This window comes from Bos indicus x Bos taurus, chromosome 19 (assembly GCF_003369695.1).
Source record: "Bos indicus x Bos taurus breed Angus x Brahman F1 hybrid chromosome 19, Bos_hybrid_MaternalHap_v2.0, whole genome shotgun sequence".
NCBI lineage: Eukaryota > Metazoa > Chordata > Mammalia > Artiodactyla > Bovidae > Bos > Bos indicus x Bos taurus.
The window spans coordinates 52,540,026-52,562,343 of NC_040094.1; the positions used below are offsets into that span (position 1 = coordinate 52,540,026).

At 55.9% G+C, this 22,318-nt stretch overlaps 1 protein-coding gene across 6 annotated transcripts in view; it reads left to right on the top strand.

Moving 5' to 3' along the window:
- Window positions 1-22,070, top strand: part of SLC38A10 (solute carrier family 38 member 10) — a 41,518-nt gene extending 19,448 nt beyond the window's left edge. The window contains exons 11-17 of one of the 6 annotated variants that reach the window (XM_027518004.1): window positions 9,387-9,543; window positions 14,811-14,978; window positions 15,160-15,612; window positions 16,150-16,269; window positions 17,404-17,427; window positions 19,131-19,301; window positions 19,937-22,070. In XM_027518004.1, the coding sequence (XP_027373805.1) occupies window positions 9,387-9,543; window positions 14,811-14,978; window positions 15,160-15,612; window positions 16,150-16,269; window positions 17,404-17,427; window positions 19,131-19,301; window positions 19,937-20,982 (2,139 nt within the window). In that variant the 3' untranslated portion in view covers window positions 20,983-22,070. The remainder of the gene's footprint in view (window positions 1-9,386; window positions 9,544-14,810; window positions 14,979-15,159; window positions 15,613-16,149; window positions 16,270-17,403; window positions 17,428-19,130; window positions 19,302-19,936) is intronic. The other 5 variants (XM_027518007.1, XM_027518005.1, XM_027518008.1 and 2 more) reach the window with 5 other exon arrangements.
- The last annotated feature ends 248 nt before the right edge of the window (window positions 22,071-22,318 follow it).

Below are 22,318 nucleotides of genomic sequence, written 5' to 3' on the forward strand. Positions count from 1 at the left end.
ATAGCACAGAATCTTAGCCACTGGATCACCAGGGAAGTCCCTTGCTGTGTGCTTTTGATGTACTATTTAAGAAATTTTTGCTTATCCCCAGGTCCTGAGGACAGTGTACTCTGTCATATTGTAGAAGCTTTTTATTTTCTCTTTCACATTTAGATCCATGCCCATCTGGAGTGCCTGGTGTGTGGCAGGGGTCAGGGGTCATGTTCTGGGTGGCTGTCCAGTTGAGCGGCACCCTTTTGCTCCGGCACCATTGTGGTCAGTCACCTGTGTACGTGTGAGAGTGGGAACTCCCGTCACTGGTCTGTCCATCTCTCCCACACTAGAGCTGCCTGTGTCGATTGCTGAGGCTTGTAATGAGTCTTGATGCTGGCAGCTTTATTCTTCTTTAGGGTGGTTTTACCTATAATTAGTCCTTTGCATTTCCAACTCAATTTTTTTTTAATTAAAAAAAAAAAAATTTTGGCTGCACCGTGAAGCACGTGGGATCTTAATTCCCCAACTAGGGATTGAACCCATGCTTCCTGCAGTGGAAGCCAGGAGTCTTTAACCACTGGGCTGCCAGGGAAGTCCTCCAACTCAGTTTTAGAAGTGGCTTCTCAGCTGTTGGTGTTTGACTGGGGTTGCATCAAACTGTCGATTGAAGATTGACATCATCATTCACTTTGCGACTTTTCCTGATTTCCATCCTTATTTCTCCTTTCACCAGTGGCTTATTTATTTAAACACTAAAATTTTAATTTTTCCTAGAACAGCATTAAGTAACAAACAAAAAACACTGTAATAAGTTGGGAGGGAAACCACAGAAAAAAGGGAAAACATCTTAGTACTTTTAATGGTACTGTTTACCTGATTTTTGGATCAAAGACCCCACGTCTTTATTTTTCACTGGTCCTCCATATTAGGTAACCAGCCTTGCTCTTGACTGCCCTGCGTCTTTTGAGGCAGGTCTCAGACCTTTCCTTATCGGAACCCCCTCCGTCTGCAGCCCTCTGGGGACTCCATCTGATTTCCACCAGTGGTTTCTCTAGATTTCCAAACTTTGGGGGATTTCCTAGTACTCTTTTTGATTGATTTCACACAGTTCCAGTGTGGTTAGAGAACCGAGCTGAAGAACTTCGGTCCTCGGACGTTCGCTGGGCCCAGCAGGTGGTTGACTCCGGCGGATGTTCAGCTGTCTGGCCGTCTGCAGTTGTTGGTGCAGAGCGCATCCCATGTGTGGTTGGGTTGAGTTTGCTAACTGTGATTTTTTTAGATTTTCGTGTATTCTTACTGATGTTTTAATCTCCTTGTGTGTCAGTTATGAGAAAGGTGTGACGGTTTCCATTTGAATCACTTAAAGGTTCGTGTATCTTTTAGTTCTATCAAGTTTTGCTTTTTGTCCTGAAGCTATGTTACTAGGAGCTTACAGTTTTCAGATGGTTGTATCTTATTAACCTGACCTTTTTCTGGATGAAATGTCCCTTTTTGTCTTTGGAGATGCTTTTCTCCTTAAAGCAGCCTTGTCTGATACAGTGTAGCTAATCCGGGTTTGTTCTGGGTTTATAGTTGCACGATGTCGTTTCTGTTATCCTTTCTCATTTGATGTCTCTGTACCTTTATATTTAAGGTTATGTCTTGGGTAAGAGCATATAGTTTGCTTTTGTTTTGTTTTGATCCAATCTGTTAATAGGAGTGTTTAAGACTGTTTACAGTTAATACCGATTTGGGGGGTGGGGATTAAAGCTTCCATCGCACTCTGTTTTTTATTTGTCCCATCTGTTCTTTTTTCTGTTTCTTTCTTTCTTTCTCGCTGCCTTTTGGATAAATCAAGCATTTTAAAGTATTTGTTCTCTATTCTCTTAGCTGGTGTTGTACATTTCTGTTCTGCTAGTGGTTATACGAGGCAGTTTAATATGAATCCTTGGTTTATTAGAGTTGACCATACATTAGTTGTTTTTCTTTTACTAATTCCCAAATGAAGTAACCATCCAACAATATTTAACTCCATTTATCTTTGTCTTCGGCCTTCAGTGCTATTGTTTTTATGTGTTTTAATTTTACTGTATTTTAAACATTACAAGACGTTATTTCTGTTTTTCGGATAGTTGATGTTTGTGTATTTTGGTCCTTCGCACCCTCTTGGTTTTCTGGGGCCTGGTCCATCCCCTGGTATGCTTGGTAGTTTATGGAGGCGGGTGTGAGAAATCGTCCCTGGATGAAGATGTCCTGTGTCCAGCAGACAGAGGACAGGCAGAAGGCCTTGTGTCCACTTGTGAGCAATCGATGTCAGGTTTGCCTTGACTCCTAGGGTGTAGCCCTTCCTGAGTCTCAGCTCGATCACCCGCAGGTTGCTAAATTCTCTGCTTAGCTTTCATCCTCTTGGCAGCTGATCTCTGCACGACTCGGCGCAGCTGGTGGCTGGCACGTGCCTCGGGGAGAGCTGCTCACAGAACGTGGGTGCCTCCTGGAGGGTTCCTCTTCTACAGGATCCAGTTCTGGCTGTGGGGAGCCTGGGGCTTGCCCTGTGTGTTTGCCGGCTCCAGGTTCCTGCTCTTCTGTCCTGGTGCCCATCACCGCTGGCCAGGAAAAGCCTGCCCTGGTGGGTGGTGCTCGTCTCTGTTCTCTGGATTCTCACTCCTCAAGTCTCAGCCGCCGAAGCGGTTCACCCGTGCCTTCAATTGAAGATTTTAGTGACTTTTAGGAACTCCTTATAATATGAGGCAGTTAGTTCATTACCTGCCAAATGGCAAATGTTTTCCCCAGTTTGTGAAGTCCCAGTGTTTTAGTCTATCAGACTCTTTTTAGGAGAGAAAAAAGTCGTTATTAAAATGACCCTTCTACGCTGGTGTTATTTTAAGGAATTTTTTCATCAGTTCCTGTAGTAATTCCAGAACTTCATTTTTCCGTTTAAGTCTCTTACTTTTTTTTTTCCTGTGCCACATGGCACGTGGGATCTTAGTTGCCAGACCGGGGATTGAACCTGTGCCCCCTGTAGTGGAAGGGTAGAGAGGTTACCCCTGGACCACCAGGGGAGCCCCCATTTAATCTTTGCCTCATCTGTCTTCTCTTTTGGTGTAAGAAGCAAAGTAGGCAGCCTCAGTTTTTTCTAGATGACTGCCTAGTTGTCCGAACGCTGTGAGTCCGTCACTGGTATGAAATGTTGCTGCTTCTGTGTATTAAACTCCTGTGTGCATTTGGGCTTGTTCGGGACTTGTATTTTAATTTCCTGCCTGTTCTGTCCAGTGATGTAGCCATCCGTACTGTTGTAATTACCCAGCCTTGCGATGGGACTCCCTTGCCTTGTCGTGTGGCTCTGAAAATGTTTGAATTCTAATCTCTCTTCTTTCATTAATGATGTTTCTGGTTGTTCTTGATGACTTTCTGTTTTTTTGGCTGCGCCACACGGCTTGCGGGATCTCAGTTTCCTAACCAGAAATTGAACTCAGGTCATGGCAGTGAAAACCCAGCATCCTAACTACTAGGCCACCAGGGAACTCCCTGTTTACTTTCTATGTCAATGTTCCAATCAGCTGATCTGACTCCTAACAAAAATAAATCCACCTTTTTGGTTTTGGTCTACTTGGAATTCACTGAAGCTGTAGATAAATTTAGGAAGAATCATTCCCTTGATACTCCGGCTAATCTGCGGAGTGTATTTGTGAGCCTCCCAGTGTGATAATGGGGTGTGGCGTTCAGTTGTCACGGCTGCTCTCAGCCCACCTTCCCCGTCTCCGTCTGCTGGACCAGCTTCTGTCTGCTACGTGTGCCGGGGGTACTGGGACCTCCCTTTCCTCTGGCTTTTCCAACTGTTTATACATAGGGAGGCTGTAGATTCTCATTTATTGATGTTTTACCCACTGACCTTACGGCCTCTTTTGGTAATTTCACCTCCCCTTTCTGGTTGTTTCTCGTCTATGTCGTCTTTTGCCTCTCTCCGTGGCACTGGGGGGTGAGGGGCCAGCTCATTGTCTTCCCAGCTGAGCTGGGACAGCTTATAGTGTTGAATCGTCACATGTAATGCTGGCTTCGGCTTCATGTACAGAAATGAACATGCGCATTCAAACGCCCCCATGTTTCTGTAGACGTGAACACACTTAGAATCACGTTAAAGCGGCATCTCTCCGTGCCTGTTTTAATATGGATTGTTAAAACTGGAAAGCACATTGAATCATATTAACTGCTTTCTGACCATGTGCAGAGAAGATGGTAGGTTTCCCCACTGGACTTGGTGTTCTGGTGAGGTGCATTGTGGGTCAGTCCTGGATGGACCATCTGACTGGGGCATACCGTTTGTATGTGTTGCTGTTTTACTTCTGAATGTGGAGTTTTCATGTTTTGAGAAAAATGAGCTTTGCAAGGGGCACACTCAGAAATGTAACTGGAGTCTGGTGCGCAGACCTCGGGCCTGGAGGGCACCCGCTTGGGGTGTGTCCCTGCTTTCCTGGGAGCCTGGCTGCTGCTTTCCTGGATGGCACAGACCTGGTGTCAGCCTGAGTCCACTTGCCCCACTTGCCTGAGTGTTGCCGGCACTGAGGTGCTTGTTCCTGGCCCTGGCCCTCCAGAAGAGGCAGGGAAGGTGGGGGGGTGCAGGTTATGGGCCCATTGTAGCTGTGCTGGAGAAAGGCACCAAAGAGTGTTCTGAGAAACATCCTCAGAAGCATAAGTAGTGGCCGTGGAAACACTACTGGTCCTCAGCTAGGTGAAAAGAAACCTTACCTGTCATCACCAGTTCATCCTTTATGTTGAAAATTCAAGAACTTGGAGAAGCTCTTCAGTGGGGCTGAGTTAGAGGGGTGGGTTTGCCACGCGGAATTGACACTGTGGCCGGGAGCCAGCAGGGGGAGCAGGGCCGCCTGGAACTGGTGGCTGCTGGGAGGCAGTGGAGCCCTGAGCCAGAGCTGCACCAGCCTCCACGGGAGGGTCCGGAGGTGCCACTGTGCTCCTGAGACAGGGATGTAAGTGCCCACTGGGACCTCACCCAGAATGTGACGCCTCTGCCTCAGGGCTGGGGTGCCTGCCATGCCCTGATCACACTGCACTGAAGACCTGGAATGGGGTGCACGCGGCAGGTACCAGAGCCCCTGCCTCGAGGTGTGAGCTGTGTTTGAACGTGCACGTCTTCAGTCTCAGGTGTGAGCAGTGAAGGGGGACGCCTTCACTCTGGCTCGGTGCCTCTCTCGTGTTCTGAGTTGGGGGTCCCAGCAGTGAAGGGGGACGCCTTCACTCTGGCTCGGTGCCTCTCTCGTGTTCTGAGTTGGGGGTCCCAGCAGTGAAGGGGGACGCCTTCACTCTGGCTCGGTGCCTCTCTCGTGTTCTGAGTTGGGGGTCCCAGCAGTGAAGGGGGACGCCTTCACTCTGGCTCGGTGCCTCTCTCGTGTTCTGAGTTGGGGGTCCCAGCAGTGAAGGGGGACGCCTTCACTCTGGCTCGGTGCCTCTCTCGTGTTCTGAGTTGGGGGTCCCAGCAGTGAAGGGGGACGCCTTCACTCTGGCTCGGTGCCTCTCTCGTGTTCTGAGTTGGGGGTCCCAGCAGTGAAGGGGGACGCCTTCACTCTGGCTCGGTGCCTCTCTCGTGTTCTGAGTTGGGGATCCCAGCAGTGAAGGGGGACGCCTTCACTCTGGCTCGGTGCCTCTCTCGTGTTCTGAGTTGGGGGTCCCAGCAGTGAAGGGGGACGCCTTCACTCTGGCTCGGTGCCTCTCTCGTGTTCTGAGTTGGGGGTCCCAGCAGTGAAGGGGGACGCCTTCACTCTGGCTCGGTGCCTCTCTCGTGTTCTGAGTTGGGGGTCCCAGCAGTGAAGGGGGACGCCTTCACTCTGGCTCGGTGCCTCTCTCGTGTTCTGAGTTGGGGGTCCCAGCAGTGAAGGGGGACGCCTTCACTCTGGCTCGGTGCCTCTCTCGTGTTCTGAGTTGGGGGTCCCAGCAGGCTGGGGGTCCTGGGGTGTCGCCCGTGGTCCCTGGGCCAAGTCCGTGGTTTTGTCATAAATACCGCGGCTGAGACGTCAGGATGTATTTGCATTTCTCCTCCTGGCGGCTCTGTAACTGGTTAAAAACAGAAGTCAGGGTTGCGTGATTAGATGTCTAGTGCACCGGGTTCGTTCACCAGTCTTGTCCCATTTGGAAGCAGCTCTTGGACTTGCAGAAGTTATACCTGAAAGATGGGTTTTGCAGGCATGAGCCCCTCCTGTCCCTGTCCTGAGGCCGTGGCAGCCCGGTACCCCTGCTGGCTTCCACTGTGTCATTCCATCACGGCTGGTTGGCGTGGTGGAGACCTCGGCTGTGGACCCTTCTTCTGGGAGCAGCATCTCTTTCTTGCAGAACTTTTGGGAGATGGGTGGTCATCCCTGTTCACACACGTGTGGCCCTCAGCCTTCCACACTTCATGGCAGAGCGGCGACCCGCAAGTTCTGGCCTCTTGTGACCTTGGGGCCTCCCGGATGCCTCAGGCCTTTGGTGGGGCTGGGGGCGGGGGGCGGTCTGTAGTTAGCGCATACTTGTCATGGCTGCCCCAGGGACTTGGGCAACACCTATGCCCTTTGCAAAGTTGGGCCCAAAGGGCTTCACTGGTGGCTCAGAGGTAAAGAATCGCCCTGCAATGCAGGACACCCAGGTTTGATCCCTGAATGGGGAAGATCCCTGAAGGAGGAAATGGCAACCACTTCAGTATTCTTGCCTGGGAAATCCCATGGACAGAGGGGCCTGGCAGTCTACAGTACACAGGGTCACAAAAGAGGCAGATATGACTTAGCGACGAAACAAAGTCCGGCCCACCTGGAGCATCTGCCATGGGGGCGTGTTCCTGCCCTGGTGTGGACTATCACCTCCCACACGTGCCTGCTGGCGGACTGCGATCTGGTCACTGCAACAGCCCGTGGACCTAGATCCCCTCAGCATCGGGCATGGCCCTCCCACGTCCTCACCGATGCCGGCCTGGCATTAATCCTCTGCTCTCTTCAAGCGGGGGTGGCTTTGGCTCCCCTGCCTGGGGGGGTTTTCATGGACCTGTGGCGTTTCTTTAAAAGAAAGGGTTAGAGTGGAGAGCTGGGATCTGTTACAACTGCTCTGGTGGGGCCAGTGGGCTGCTCACGCTTAAGACAGTGGTCGGCTGGCGAGTACCCTACAGAACCCTGGGCAGCTCAAATGCCAGGTGTGTCAGGGGATGAGGGGGTTCCCAGCAAAGGGTAGGGTGGAGACTGCTGCTGGGTGGGGGAGCACAGGTGGGTGTCTTATGGACAAGGTGGAGACAGGAAACACACTTTGCTGGTGGGGTCATGAGATGTCTGGGCTGGAGGCAGAGACAGGTGTGTGCGTGGCGCCATGCAGCGCTTCCTGGCTCCGTGCAAGCTCTTTGTAAGTTGAACTTAAGTTGACACTCTCTTGGCCTTTTTAAGCTTGCTGTCTCCCAGCATTGATGGAGTTAACATTTTTTATTTTGTGTGCGATTTGTTTCTTTAACGCCAGAAAGCCTAGGGTTGAAATAAATCATTCAAAGCCATGGATGAAATGTTGCCTTTGGCTTGTCGGTCTCCTGTGGAATGTTCAGTGATGTCCCCGTAAAAATAACCCAACACAGAAACGACCAACCAGCTGTCTTCATCTCTGTGTCAAAACCATTTTAGGAGCCGCCCAGATCAGGGCCTGGAGGGGATGGGCTTCTGTTGGTGAAGCCCAGGCGCACCTGGCTCTGTCCTGGGGGCTGTGCCAGAGTACCCCTCCGCCTCTGGCCAGCCTGGCAGGCAGAGCCACTTCAGCCATTTGAGTGCTTCAGTCGGGCGCTCGCTCGGTCTTGCCCTCGTCCTGTCGATGCCATGGGGTCCAAGGCGGGACATGAAGTTCTTTTTGTTGTTTCTCAGCCGTCAGCTAGAGAAATACAAGATGCAAGGGATTTAAAGTTTCTTTTTTATTTTTAAAAAACTACTTTGGTGGTGTCTGCTTTTGCTTCTCGAACCTTCCCTTTGTGGTGAGCGGGTGTAACGTGCTACTCTTTGAACTCACAGCTGAAGCTGGCATCCACATGTTATCAAGAAAATTATCTGAAGTGGGGGACAGGAGTCAGGAGCCCTGACCCCATGCTATGCTCAGTGTTTCAGTGCTGCTCAGACACCAGGGGCTCAAACCCCACAACATCCCCATGCACACCTGACTGAGGCCGGCTGGTGGTCAGTACCGGAGGGGCCCTTTGAGTCCACGGCACTGACCGGGCCTCTCTGAAGCATCGTGGACCCTGGAGCGTGGCCAGCATTTTGCCTCTGTGAGCCCCAGACCAGCTCAGTGTTTCCAGAGCGACTGTGGAGAAAACAGACTTTCTCTCTGAGGTTCTCCACGTTGGTTGGCATCCACCTTCAGGAGCGCAGGGCCTTTCTTCCTGTCAGAAATCTTTCTTCTGCAGTTGTGTTGAGCCTGGAAAAGTCTCACCAGTTCTTTTGAACTGATATTTTTTTAAGGAGTCAACGTGCCTTTCAGGAAAGATTTGAGTTCTGGCTCTGAGAGTGCGTGGAGGTAGGTGGCGGGGTCCCCCGGCTCTTCGGGCAGGCTGCCTCGTGGCTCTTCTCCGAGGAAGCAGGAGTTACTGCTCCCCAGGGAGTACCAGGTGGGCCAGGCCGGGAAGGGCAGAACGAGCTGCGCCCACTGCCGTGACATCGAAAGTCACACGGAGAGCGTCGGTGGGCCCCGCATGTGCCGGGGCTCCAGGGCAGACAGTGTCACAGCACGAGGGGTCCCTGTCCTGAGTCGCTGAGGGCAGCACTTACGATCAGCCTCGGGGCCATCACAGGAGGGACAGGGTGGGGACAGGGCCTCTCGGTGAGCAGCAGCGCATCCAACTCAGCTTGCTGGGTAGCACCGATGGGCACAGACCGCCAGAGGGGGCGAGGAGCCACCTCCTCACAGCCGTCCCATCTGTGCCCTGCAGCTGCAGGCGTGTCTAGCCTGCTGGGTGATGTTGGGACTAGTCATTGGTAGCCGGGCACCCAGTGGCCTGGGCCCTCTTCTGGGTGAGGGAGTGGGATAAGCAAGAGCCCACTTTAAGTTGGGTCGAGGCCTCGAGATTCTTGCTCTTCTGGTGAAAACCATCAAGGGGCCCAATCTCTGCAGCAGTAAGTGTGGGCCTACATGGCTGCCAGGCTCTCCAGGCTGCCTGGCTGGTGGGCCGGAGTCTCTCTGGCCAGCAGGCCCCTCCCTGTCACACTCATGCCCCCTGCTGCTTTCAGGCTCCCTCACGCCCTGCCCCGCCCCCCAGCCCCATTGCCGGAGTGGCTCCTGCAGATGTGGCTCACGATTCCGTCACATTGATGAGTTAGTGACCAGTGGTCAGTGTGGTTGGGGCCTCTGCGGGCTGTACCCCACTCGCAAGAAGGGCAGGGGCCCTGGGACTGCGTGACTCCTTTAGCTCTCGGGGTATTTGTCTCATCCAGGTGGTGCTCTGGGTCGGCCTGGGCATCCTAGTGATCAGCACGCACACCACCCTGTCCGTGAGCCAGGAGACCCCCATGGACTTGGCAAAGGAGGCCGAGGGTGGCAGGCTTGAAGAGGCCAAGGGCGCGGTGAAGGTAGAGGCAGCCCAGCTCCCAGGTACGTGTCTCCCAGGTGTGCACACAGGCCCGCAGCCTTCTCGGCATCACCGTGGGTCATGGGGATGTAGTCATCACTTTCCAGCTGTCTCACCTGCCCAGCTGCCTCCAGCCTATCCGGGCGATGGAGGGGGCGGTGGGGCTCCTGGGGGCTGCTGTATGCAGCCACCTCCATGAGCTGCCTGCGTGCGGGGACATGCTGGACAGCAGGGCAGAGGTCTCAACGCCTCCCCCACCCCCATTCAGAGCACCAGCAGGTAAGTGAGCTTGCGGGTGTCACTCAACGTTTGCCTGTTGTAAGGATGTACATTTTAAGCCAGATTTTCCTGGACCGAGTCAGTGATGCCCCTCAGCTTTGTTCCCTGCTGTCTGCCCGGCCTGCCCCACAGGGGCAACAGTGCTGGCTGCTGGTGGATTCCAGGTCCCTGTGGGTGGTGATGCCTAGTAAGCCCAGGTGGAAGTACTGGTCTCCCCGCCTACTGTGAGTGGCAGAAGGAAAGCTCCCGAGGGCTGTCCAGAGAGGCAGGTGTGTCCAGGGAGGTGCTTGCGGGGCTGGGCTGCCTGTGGTTGGAGGCTTGGGCCTCTCGGACGTGTTGCCGTCTCTGTTCCAGACTTACCTGTCTGTGCTCAGAGAGCCCCTGCAGTTACAGCACCCCACACCAACTTCCTGCAGCAGAACAGTCTCTCCTGGGGCTCTTTTGGGGGAGCCCTGAGCCCAGAGTAATGGGGCATGCTCTCTTCTGTCTTCCTTGGATGGTGAGGGCCAGCGAGAAGACGCCCCCTTTGGGAGTCCCCAGCAGAGAGGACCCCTGGGGATAACGGCACTCAGCAGAAATATTAATTGGAGTGGTCAGAAATAGCTTGGGCATTGCCACAGTGGTTGCACAGATTCAGTAACTTGGACGGAAAGAAGCTTCCTGGAGGAGGGAGGGAGATGGCGCCCCTCCACCCTTGTTAGCAGCCCCACTGGGTCCCTCACCCCCGGGGGTCCTGGCCCCAGTGCTTTGGGGACGCCCCCAGCAAAATGTGACTTGGACACTGGTTTTCCGTCTCAGCTGGCTGCCAGCCCGCCCGGTAGTGGGCTTCTCGGCATCAGCTGACGCAGCCGGCACTGGGCTGCCTGTCCCCACGGTGCTGGGCGGCCTCCAGCCCGCTGCCGGCGCGAGCAGCTGCATCCTGTCGTGGAGGCGGGCCCCGGGCTCACCTGGAGCCGCCGCGGCCACATCTGGTTTCCATTTCTTCCACGAGTCTGTAACAAACACACGGCCCCTCTTGGAACCACATGCCGTTTGTTTAACTCAAGTCTCCGTGTTTCGCGCCCCCGGCCTCCCCGTCATTGATGGGTTGCCTCGTTGAAGCGGAGCTGGGCCCGTGGGGCCTGGGCCGCGTGCCCCGCAGCCGTCCGCCCATCAGCGTGTGAGGCAGGTTTATTGGTCTCTTTGATGTTGAAGAGGCCAGAACAGTACCAACTTTCCCCAGAGCCCGAGCTGGGCTTTGGACTGGGGGAGTCCTGCCCTCCTGGGGGCACATGGGCCTGGCCACCCCCAGCCTGGCACTCCCGGCAAGCACGGGGCCTGTGACATGCCTGGTGTGGACAGAAGAGGTGGGCAGGCCTTCCGGAAAGGCTAGGAGACCACTTACCGTGAGGCTGGTGGCTCCCTCGTGGGTCTGGTGAGTGGGTTTGGAGTCTGTCATGCTCCTCAGCTCCTCCTCTGAGCGTGGCCTCATCCCATTTCTTCCTCTCCCTCCCAGCCTGCGGCTTCTCTCAGTGTCAGGAGCCGCCTTGGCCACACACCTCGTACAGCTTGTCCGTCCTCCAGCAGAGACCTGGCCCTGCTTCCGCTGGGTGGGAAAGAATGGGAAGGGCTGGGACGGGGCCTGTGGGCAGCAGCACGTTGGTGCGGGGACACAGCTGGCAGAGGGTGGTCACAGGCCTGAGTGGGAGTTTGCCCTCCCCCATCTCCTTCCTAAATTTCTCTTCTGAGGATGCGTCCCTTGTGCTGCTGTGCCAGGAGCTGGTACACGCGGGCAGGAAAGCGTCTGACCACCTGCGACCGATGCCAGCGTGCCTGTGGGGAGGCCCGGCTGCAGGGCTGCCTCCCTCCTTGGTCCCCACCGCAGCTTTCCCTGTGCCCTGCTGAGAAGGAGCAGTTAACACCCTTGTGCCGCGTGACTTCTCAGTTTTTCTGCCTGTGTGTCAGATGTGGCTGTGAGCTCATCTCATCGGTGCTAAGATGACCATGCCAGCTGCAGCCGAATCTGAAAGGACTCCTCAGGGGAGGGAGGGGCGCTGCCTGCCGTGTCCAGCCCCGAGGGACTGGCCCACGGCCCCTCTACCTGCTGCATGTGGGCAGACGTACCCCTCTGCAGGAGAGTGTGACGAGTGAGCCAGACGGGGCCCCCCAGCCACCCAGCTGGGGCTTTGGGTCCAGGGACCCATTGGGATTCCTGCACATCCAATAGAGCGTGCTAGACAGGGTTTCCCTTGCTGCCTAAGTCAAGAAGAGCAGGGGTTCCCAAGTAGACTTCCTCACGGCAGCAGTGAGGCAGGCACTTTGGAGGTTGTCAGGAAAGGTACTTAGAAGCAGCACCTGGCCTTTTTAAAGGACTGTTGGTGGCTGCTCCTGCTCTCTGCATGGCCCTGGGGTCCTTTGCATCTCCTGAATTTGGGGTTTACTTCCAGTCAACAGGGTTTACTTCCAGTTTACTTCCAGGTTTACTTCCAGTAAACAGGGTTTACTTCCAGTTCCATTTGTGGAACTCTGGTGTGATTTTAAGAGACACTTTACTTTTGTGCTTGGCAGTCAGAGGACTGTTTCCATCTTCACTGATCACAGGATACAGAGAGATGCCTCCAGACTCAGAATGGGGTCCTGCAGGGGAGAGTCAAGGAAGAGGAGCCCCTGGCCCTGACCCTGTCTTCTGAGGTGGAAGTAGTCTCGAAGGCAGATTCTCGTTGCCGTGGACAGGCCTGTTCTGGATGTCACACCCAAAAACGGCCGCACATTCCCAGGTTTCAGATCTGTGGTTGTCTGTCTGAGCACTGAAGAATTGATGCTTTTGAACTCTGGTGTTGGAGAAGACTCTTGAGAGTCTCTTGGACTGCAAAGAGATCCAACCAGTCCATCCTAAAGGAAATCAGTCCTGAATATTCATTGGAAGGACTGATGCCGAAGCTGAAACTCCAGTACTTTGGCCACCTGATGCAAAGAACCGACTCATTTGAAAAGACCCTGTTGCTGGGAAAGATTGAAGGCAGGAGGAGAAGGGATGACAGAGGATGAGATGGTTGGATGGTGTCACCGACTTGATGGTCACAAGTTTGAGTAAACTCTGGGAGTTGGTGATGGACAGGGAGGCCTACTGTCCAGCAGTCCATGGGCTCACAAAGAGTCACGCATGACTGAGTGGCTGAACTGAACTTGGGTCCTGTGTCTCCCTGAGCCAGTCACAGAACCACCTGGTGTCCACACTAGACGAGTGACTGTTGGCTAACAGTCTTCCCAGGAGCTCCTGGTAGAGGCACCATCAGGAGGGTCTGAGTGTGGATGGGGCCAGGCAGGTTAGAAAGCTCCCCGCCCAGCAGTACTGAGGCAGACATGGAGTTTCCCTGCGTGGTGCCCACTTTGGGGAGTGGAGGCCACAACGCTGAGGCTGAGAGGAGGCCCCTCCAGGCCAGGGCGCCCTCTGCTGGCCACTCCCTCTGATTCACTGCCGCGTCTGGAAGGTGAAACAGGCCAAGCCCCTGCCTGGCCTTCATCCTTCCCTGGGGTGACCACCCTGGGTGAATGCGGGCTGTTCTTCAGTTGCTAATTAGGAAGTTTGGTGTTAGTTTTACTGTGGCCCAGAGGCATTGCTGGCAAACTGTCCCCACGAGGAGCTCTGGTTCGTTTTAGAAAGCACTGTGTCCATTGCCGAGGACAGCTGCAAAGTGCCCCAGGCCCGGCTGCTGTGGGCAGGGTGGCCACGTTGTGGACTCATGCCCCTTGCTCACCCGAGCCCCCGCTCATTCCTTTGCCTGGTGATGGATAGATTTTGAGTTGGTCCTACAACATGATGGAGATATGCTTTGTTTTGTTGTGGTTTTCCTTCCCTTCCTGGCCCCCTGTCTTAACTTGGTCTTCCACTGGACAGCACCTCTTGATTTTGACCCCCAGGGGCTTCTGGCGGCTGGGGACAGGGGTGTTACCGTGGTGTGGAGCAGACACCACACACTCACGCGAATCAGTCGCTTGATTGAACTGTGGAGCCCTGCGTCCCGCTCCTGCCCAGCGCTGTCCCCCCTCTACTTTGCTTTGGGCACTAAGCCTCAGCTGCTGCAGGTGTCCCCGGCGAGCATGGCAGGTCAGCCCAGGTCCCTCCTTCTCCTCCGGGGGAGGGAGCAAGCCCACCTGAACAGGACTGTCGTGAATCCCCCCAGAGCCGCTTTGGGGTCCCACGACTGCGGGGCATTCCGCCTCCCTTCTTGCAGGCAGCTTGTGCCCTGAAGGCGGAAAGCGGTTGCTTGGGGCCTCTGGGATGAAATGACTTTTTAAATCTTTTTTTCCCCCCCAGATAGTATTTTAGTTTCTGCCACTTTTGCCTAATAGGTAGAGAGTGGTTTTGTTCATGGACAGAGTTTCCTAAGGGGCTCCATTTGGGCCACCCTCGTGGCCCTCTCCCCGAGGGCCCGCCGTGACTGAACTGTTGGGCTTCTGGGAGGATGAGGAGGCCCATGGGATACAGGTGTGTGCAGGAGGCCAGCTTTGTGGGCTGTGCCTCTTTCTCACCTTCCTTTTGATAGGAATTTTTACTTCTGCAGCAAGAAGTTGACAGAATTGCAAATCAACCTCCCATAGGCATTTTCCTTAAGCATTTTTCTGCTCCCCTTTCCCCTTGGCCTGCAGCAAGGGGTTGGTTGGGCTTAGGGCGGGTGATGGTCCCCAGGAGGGATGACGTTGGGCACTTCCAGTTCCCAGGCCTCAAATGGCAGGTTCTTGCTGCCACCTGGTGGTGATGGCCAGCTTTATGCGGGGTATCGCTCTTCTGCACCCAGTTAGGTATAAATTGCATTTTGACATATTTTTGTTATGAATACACATGAAAAATGACAGTTTTCTGTGCTACTTAGCTGCTAATGATTGAACAGGAAAAAAAAAATAACTGCTTAGGCTCTGCCATTCGCCTGGGAAATGTGATTACAATCCAGGGAAAACCGCCCAGTTGCCGTGCTGATTGGCGGTGTAGCCATGTGGAAACACCGCTCAATTATCTGTGCCGTGCTTACAGGCCAGAATCCAATTGTGGACGTGGCTGAGGACGGCCGAGATAAGCCGAAGCTGCCAAATGAGAAAGATGAGATGGAGCAGGCCCAGATTAAGGGCCCCGTGAATGTGCCCCCAAGGGAAGACGCCAAGGAGAAGCAGGAGGCGGCACAGCTGGATCGCCCCGGTCAAGGTGCTATGACTGCCTGGGTGGGGGTGTGGGGGTCGGTGTTCACGGGGGCGGGACCTCAGCTGGACATCAGTCACGTGGTTGGTTGGTTCACAGACCTGAAGAGGGAAAGCTGCCCTGGGAGGGAAGGCTGAGTCTCCCCCACCCCCACCCCGGCTCCCCAGCATCGTCTGTCTCCTTCCAGGAGTTGCAGTACCTCTGGGCGAGGCCCACCGTCACGAACCCCCTGTGCCTCACGACGAGGTGATAGTGGATGAAGGTCAAGACCAAGAAGGACTGGAGAAGGAGCGGCCGTCCAAACACATGGATGAAAGGGCCCTGGGGGGCAAGGGTCAAATGGTGCCACCCCTGCTGGATTCAGGACGAGAGAGACCCAGACAGGACCAGGCTTTGGAGGCAGCGGGCGGTCTTCCCAAAGATTCTCAGAAGGTTCCAGAAGAAAATGGTCAGCCAGCCATTGAGCCTGTGAAGGAGGACCTGGGGCAGGGCGACAGGGGCGTGCATCAAGGGCCCCAGGCAGTGCTCTCCGAGGGGCAGGACGTCCCGGTGGCAGGCGCAGGGGCCAGAGCAGACGGTGCCTTGCTGCCTGGCCATGCCGTGGGGGCCATGGGCAAGCCGGAGGAGAAGAAAGAGCCTGGTGGGTGTAGGCTCCATCCTGGTGGGGCCCGGGAGAGGCTGGGGATGGGGCGGGAGATGCTGACCATCCTTCCTTCTGTTGCGCTGCCTCTCTTTTCTCGCAAGATGAGCTTTTGTGTGTAGCAGCACTGATGCAGCTGTCGGGGCTTGGCAGCTCCTCTGACATTTGTCACACACTTGTTCACCAGACCCGTAAGTGCCAGGTGCTGGGCTGCTCCTGCGTGTCTGGGGCGCACACGGGGCGCGGCGCGGGCCTGACGGGTAGCTCCTTGTTAAGTGCCATCTCAGAGCTACTGACAACGGTCCCCGCATGCTAATTGACGAATGTAGTTGACACTGGCTCCCTGCCACCAGACTGTGAGATGTTAAATATTATTTTTTTATTACCTCCCTGGTGCTCATCAGGTTGAATATACAGTACCAGGGAGGGAGGGCCAACGTGGAGGGTGATTTTAGGAAATATCGGCCTCCTCCTCTTGTCCCCCCTCCACCTTCTGAGTTTTCCTGCAAGCCTCCTGAGTCTCTGCCTTGTGTGCAGGTGGGAAGGCTCCCCTCCTGGAGGAGAAACCAGGCCCGGGGGCAGCGCCGCAGGCAGAGCCTCGAGAGCAGAGGACCGAGGAGGGACAGGGCGGGGAGCACGCCGGCAGCAAGCTGGAGGGTAAGGCCTTTGCTTTCTTCCTGCATCTTCCAAAGGCTTGGAGATACTGCCGCTTCCTTCTGGAAGCGGAATATGGCCCAGAAGGAGACACGGGCCCGTTGTCTTGCCAGTTTCCTGCTGAGGAAGGATCTTAAATAGCTCCCCTGCCAACTAACAGCATTCTCTCCTCCCTTTTCACTTCCTTAGATGTTTTTAGTATTTTTTCTCCCCCTTTAAAAACAAACAAACCTGTCACTGTCACGTGACTTTCTATTCCCATTTGTATCTCACTTCAAAATAGACACGTTAATATTTCCAACAAGTTGGCCAGGTGTGGAGGGCATTAGCGAGGGTGGGAGAGCCGGTGGCTCACTGCGGTCTTAGCACTTCCCTGCCACCGTGGCAGCAGCTCCCACCCGGTCTTATCTGGGGCTGGGTGGGGACCTTTGTACCCACCTGCAGTGAAGACCTAGCAACTGTCCCAAAGCGAAAGCTTGTTTAATCTTTTCTGTCCAGTGAACAAAACTTGCTCTGCATCCTCCTCCAGACCTTCATGCCCATTTTGGGGTGCTTCCCGCTCTCTGCTTTTGGTGCCCCCTCCTCACAGCCCCACCTGGTCGGGCACTGCCCTGCACTAAAGGAGGTGGTGGCGGCTCCCCCAGCAGATGATCACTCTTCTGGGCTCTTTGGTCCCCATGCTGAACCCCCGTGGGGTCACCCTATTTGCTAGCGGTGTCCACAGAGTGGCCCCTGCGTGTTTCACTGTGTGCTCCGAGAGTCTGGGTCTGTATGTGGGCGTCATGGTACAGCGCTCAGGTGGGTTCATGGGATGCTCATGCCCTGCTGCCCCACAAGCTGCTTCCCAGAAGGTCCTGCAGCCTCGGGATAGCCGGCCCAGAGCACCAGGCCCGGGAAGGCAGCCGAGCCTCTGCACGCAGAGGCCAGGAAGGCAGAGCTGAGGGTCCTGGGTTTCCTGTAGCTTGGATGCTGTGGAGTTCTGCATGTTGCTGTCTTTGGTTTCAGTCTGTTTACTGGTCCTGGTCCTCACAATCTGTTACCTAATCTTGTTTGATTCTTTGACTTTTTCTTTTCTGAAAGAACTTTGATGGTTTCCTATTCTGCCTTTCTCCAAACGCCTCTCAATGGGATGCACAGCTGAAATCAGAAAGATGGTGGCAGGTAGGAGTCGGGAGGAGCACCACAGTGAAGGTTTTTGTGGGGGTTTAAAGATGAGACAGCAGACAGTGTGAGCACTGAGTCCGGTAGCGCCTTGCATGTGGTCAGAGCCCGGGATCCACACATGGTCTGTCCCCCAACTGGGCTCAGCCACAGCCCCTCAGGTGGGGTCCCCCTTGATGCCCCAACCCGCTCACTTCTAGTCCACATGCCCTGGTGCCCCTTAGCCCCACTGGGGCTCCGCCGTGGGGCGCCACCACAGGACAGCCAGGTGCAGCCTGTAAGCATCTGGGCACTCCCAGAGATGGGGCGGGGCCTGCGTGTGACTTCCGCCATGTGCATGGCCTGGTATTAATGTGCTCTGCACGTGTGTTAATATCTGTGCAGCTCTCATGCCATCCATGAGTCTGATCCCTGTGGTCCTGGTGGGCCGCGCAGTTGTGCACGGAGCTCGGGCTGAGGGCTCAGTTTATCACCTCCACTCTGCTTCCCGTCTGTCCCATGTTGCTTCTGGCTGGACATGGCGCACTTCCCCCCCAACCCCAGCCGTGGGCTAGGGCTAGTCCTCCGAGGAGCCAGTGAGTCAGGGGGCCTGCTCTTTAGGAACCCTCCCTTGGGGACAAGTGGTGTTGGCAGCATGGTCATGGTCAAGGGATCTGGTCTGGAACTCGGGGATGGCTCTGTGCACATCCCTTGTCTGAAGAGGGTGAGGGGAGCCCTGAGATGATCCACGGAATGTAGGCTTTCTCAGGCAGGCGTCTTGGTCACCTTAGGATGTCTGGATGTGTGTCTGGTGGAGAACAGGGGGCTGGATCACCCGGGCTGGCCAAGGGACCCATCTTCCACGTGCTTAGCCTCAGCATGTTCTTCATGGGCACTGGCCTCTTGGGGCGAGCCATGGCAGTCCCTGGGAGAAGGCCAACCCTGCCCTGTTCTGGGGGGTCACAGGTCACTGTTGGGGAGGACAGGCCAGCACACCTGCATGTGCCCAGCATGGGGGCCCCGCGCTGGGGTGTTAGCTCTCGCCACTCCCAAATGTTCTCCTTTCTTCGGATTTGAGCTTTTCCATCTGACAACCTGTAAAGTTACATCATCTTTCAAAGCTTCCTGTTTAAAGACACGTGTTATAAAAGTCCCTTAAACCTGGACTGCTGGCTCTACAGAGCTGACCCAGTGCTGACGTGTTTGCAGTGCGTTATGAGCTTTCCACACCCAAGGTGTTCAGCCTTGGGGCCTCTTCTCAGTCCACAGTCTGGGGGGGCCCTTCCTACACACACCTGCTGCAGCTGGCCTGCTCCCAGCTCACCTGGCGCTCCTCCCCTGTCAGCTGCAGCCAGCTTCCCGGGGGAGGCGGGGCCGGCGGGAGCACTGGCGCAGCCTTCTCACTGAGGTCCCAGTTCTTGTTGCTGCTGAAGGGGAAGATGGTTCTGTTTGTCTTTAAAGTTCTCACCTTGGAGGAAACTCTCTTAAAAAGCCAGTATTCTTTTTTAGAATAGTTGATAGTTCGAGTCACCAGCCCAGATCGCTGTCATTTGTGGTCACAGTGCGTGGGTGCTGGCTCAGCCGGGTAGAGGGGAGTGCCCAGGAGGTGTCCAAGGGAGGGGCCCACAGGCCACCTTGGCCTCCCTGCATGTATCATACTGCCCTCAGCCCAGCCAGGTGCCTTTGTAGCCCCAGGCTCTGACCGCGTGTGTTTTCTGCACCAGAAGCTGGCCGGGCGGAGATGCTGGACCACGCTGTACTATTACAAGTGATCAAGGAGCAGCAGGTGCAGCAGAAGCGCCTCCTGGACCAGCAGGAGAAGCTGCTCGCGGTGATCGAAGAGCAGCATAAGGAGATCCACCAGCAGAGGCAGGACGGCCAGGAAGGCGAGGACGGCAAGTCCGGGGGAGGGAGGGGGAGAGGGGCCGTGCAGGCCGGGGGTGGTTGCTGCACCTGCTCAGGGAAGAGGGTTGTCACTTTTAAAAAAGAATTGTGCTTGTTTATGTATGTATGTATTTTTGGCTGTGCTGGGCCTTTGCTGCATGGGCTTTTCTCTAGCTGCAGAGAGCCGGGGCCACTCTCCCACTGTGGCATGCTGGCTTCTCTCGTTGCAGAGCACAGGCTCTAGGCAGTAGTTGCAGCACTTGGGCTCAGTCGTTGTGGTCCTGAGCTCAAGAGCACAGGCTCAGTACTTGTGGTGGATGGGCTTAGTTGTTCCACGTCACGTGGGATCTTCCTAGATCAGGGATCAAACCCATGTCTCCTGCATTAGCAGATTCTTTACCACTGAGCCACCAGGGAAGCACAGGGGTTGTCCCTTAATTCATGAAAGCCAGAGTCGCCTGCCCCACCACCTCCTCCCGCCCCCGATCCCCGTTGGATCTGTGGCTCTGTGGTCTAGAGTCCTGCTGGGCGAATTTAAGCAGGTGTTTTTATTCCTTGATTGCTGGTAAGCTGGCTTCATTTAGTCACTGCGTCGGTAGCTCCTGCTCATCTCTGTGGCTAAACGGGTACCTGACTTCATTTGCAGTGGACGTGCAGCCTGAGCTGGGGGTGGCCGCACCCAGAGGTAAGGAGCAGGAGGTCCATGACGCAGGGATGGCGGAGCGTCCCCCGCCGCAGCCTGTGGAAGTCCTGCCCGGCGCTCCTGGGCGTCCTGCCGCTCCTCCCCAGGGGCACAGCCAGCGCTCCGTGGAGGAACCTGAGGGGGCAGCGGGCAGAGCCCCAGCTGCACCTCCTGGCGGCGCTGACCCGCAGCCCTGGGCAGCTCCGGCTGAGCCAAGGGAAGGCCGGCAGGGCGCTGTGCCTGAGGCTGAGGGCGCGGGCGTGCAAGAGCGGCTCCCTGTGCTGGAGCCTGCCAGGATGCCCGGGAGCCCAGAGCAGCATGGGGCTGGGGATGTCCCCGGGCAGAGTCGGGATGTTTTTGGTGGAGGCGCCCATGAGAAGAAGAAATCCGGGAAGGAGGCAGCAGCTGCTGGTGCGGACACTCAGGAGGCAGATGTGCTGGGGGTGGGGGCAGCGATTGGGGCCCCTCAGGTAAAGTCCCAGCAAGCGAGCCGAGACCGGGCACCTGGAGGCAGGTCGGGGGTAGCCGCCCCCCAGGCCCAGGTTGTGTTACATCAGCCGGAACACCGGGCTGACCCTGCTGGAGGACAGGGCGGGCAGCAGGGTGGTCATATGGAGATGAGGAAGGAGGCCCCCGGCAGGGAGCACGTGCCTGCTCCCTGGGAGAACACCGCTGGCCAGGAGCCCGAGCAGAGGCCAGACCCTGAGCTCGGGCCCAAACCCGCCATACCTGGAGATCAGAAGCCGGACAACGCCAAACCCAACCGGGACTTGAAAGTCCAGGCCGGCTCCGACCTTCGGAGGAGACGGCGGGACGTAGCTCCTCTGGCAGAGGCAGGGCTGGCCCCGAAGGACGGGGTCATCATTAGCTTCAACTCACTGCCCGAGGTGCAGGTCAACGACCTCCGCAGTGCCCTGGAGACCCAGCTGCACCAGGCCGCTGGGGGCGCCCTGCGGGTGGTCCCAGGCCGCCAGATCAAACAGCTGCCTGGGGCCCTGGAGGAGCCCTGAGCCCCACTAAGGCCAGGGTGCTCCAGTCAGCTGGTGAACCTGGACCACGGCGGGTGCCAAGCCCCAGAAGTCAGGCCCGCGGTGGAGTGACGGCTCTGCAACTGCGGCCACTTCCAGGCTGACTCTCTCATGATTCAGCTCCCTTCCTGCAGCCTTGAGGAAAAACAGCCACTCCCTGAGACCAGGAAACACGACCTGCCACCTCTGTGGCTGTGGGAGCCACTGGGGTTCAGGTGGCGATATTGGGGCTCTGAGTGCTGACTGCAGCCCTGGCTCCCCGGCTGCCATGAGAGGCAGGTGTTACCCCGAACTTTAATTCCTTATTGATGTTCTCTGTGACTGTCAGTACAAAGCCTGAGTAAATGCTTCTGCCTTCACCCCGTCTCACAGCAAGTGCTGCGTCAAGACTGAGAGGCTGGACAGGCCTGTGGGTCCAGCTGCCTCCGCCCTGGTGCTCTGCTCTGCATACTTCGGTCTCCCAATTGAGTGGTTGTGAGATTTAAAAAGTAAAACAGACCACTGCTGTCTGGTTGGTGCCGAGGTGAATCACCCAAAAGCTCCCATGCCACAGAGCGAAGCCGTGACCACGAAACCTGGGTTCGAGGCCCAGTGGGAAGGGGTGCATGGCCTCACTCCTCACTGCTGCTCACTTCCTCCAGGGCAGCATCTCCCCTGGGTTTGCACCCATGGGACTCATCTTTTGGGAGGGTTTTTGTGGTGTTTTTGTTGTACTTTGTTTTAAGGGGCAGAGAGGCCAGTGATCACCCCCGAGCCGGGCTGGTTAGCAGGTGACCTGACATGCTGGGATGTGCCCTCAAGAGCCTGGGGCCTTCACCTGCTTTGTGCTTTGGGCTGTGTGTGCCTCGTTCCCCTCTGGGGGCGGGGGCCGCTCCAGATCCTGCCCCAAGGGGTCCATGGCGGGGAGCCACTCACTGATCACTAGCCAGGGCTGCCCAGGCCACGTGACAGCTCCGGCCTTGGTCTTGGCTCACCTCTCCCCTGTGCCTTTTGAAATGGTTTTATCGTTTACTGTGATTTCTATGTCATCTTGAAGCCTCAAAATGAATAATAAAAGGAGTGGAATCCTCTGGAAGCCAAGCTGATTCCCCACGAACCCCGGGCACTGCTCACACGGAGGGGAGCTCAGTGAAAGGTGTCCGGGTCCCAGTGCTTCCCGCCCTCCATTCTTAACTAAAAACAATTCCAAGCAAACTGTACCAGCTGGAAATTTCCCCCAGGTTGGAACACCGTTTGTGGTTTTGGGGTGGGATTGCGCATCCAGCCCTGTTTCCCTGAATCTCTCACCTTGACCCAGCGTTCTGTCCTCTCAGTTTCT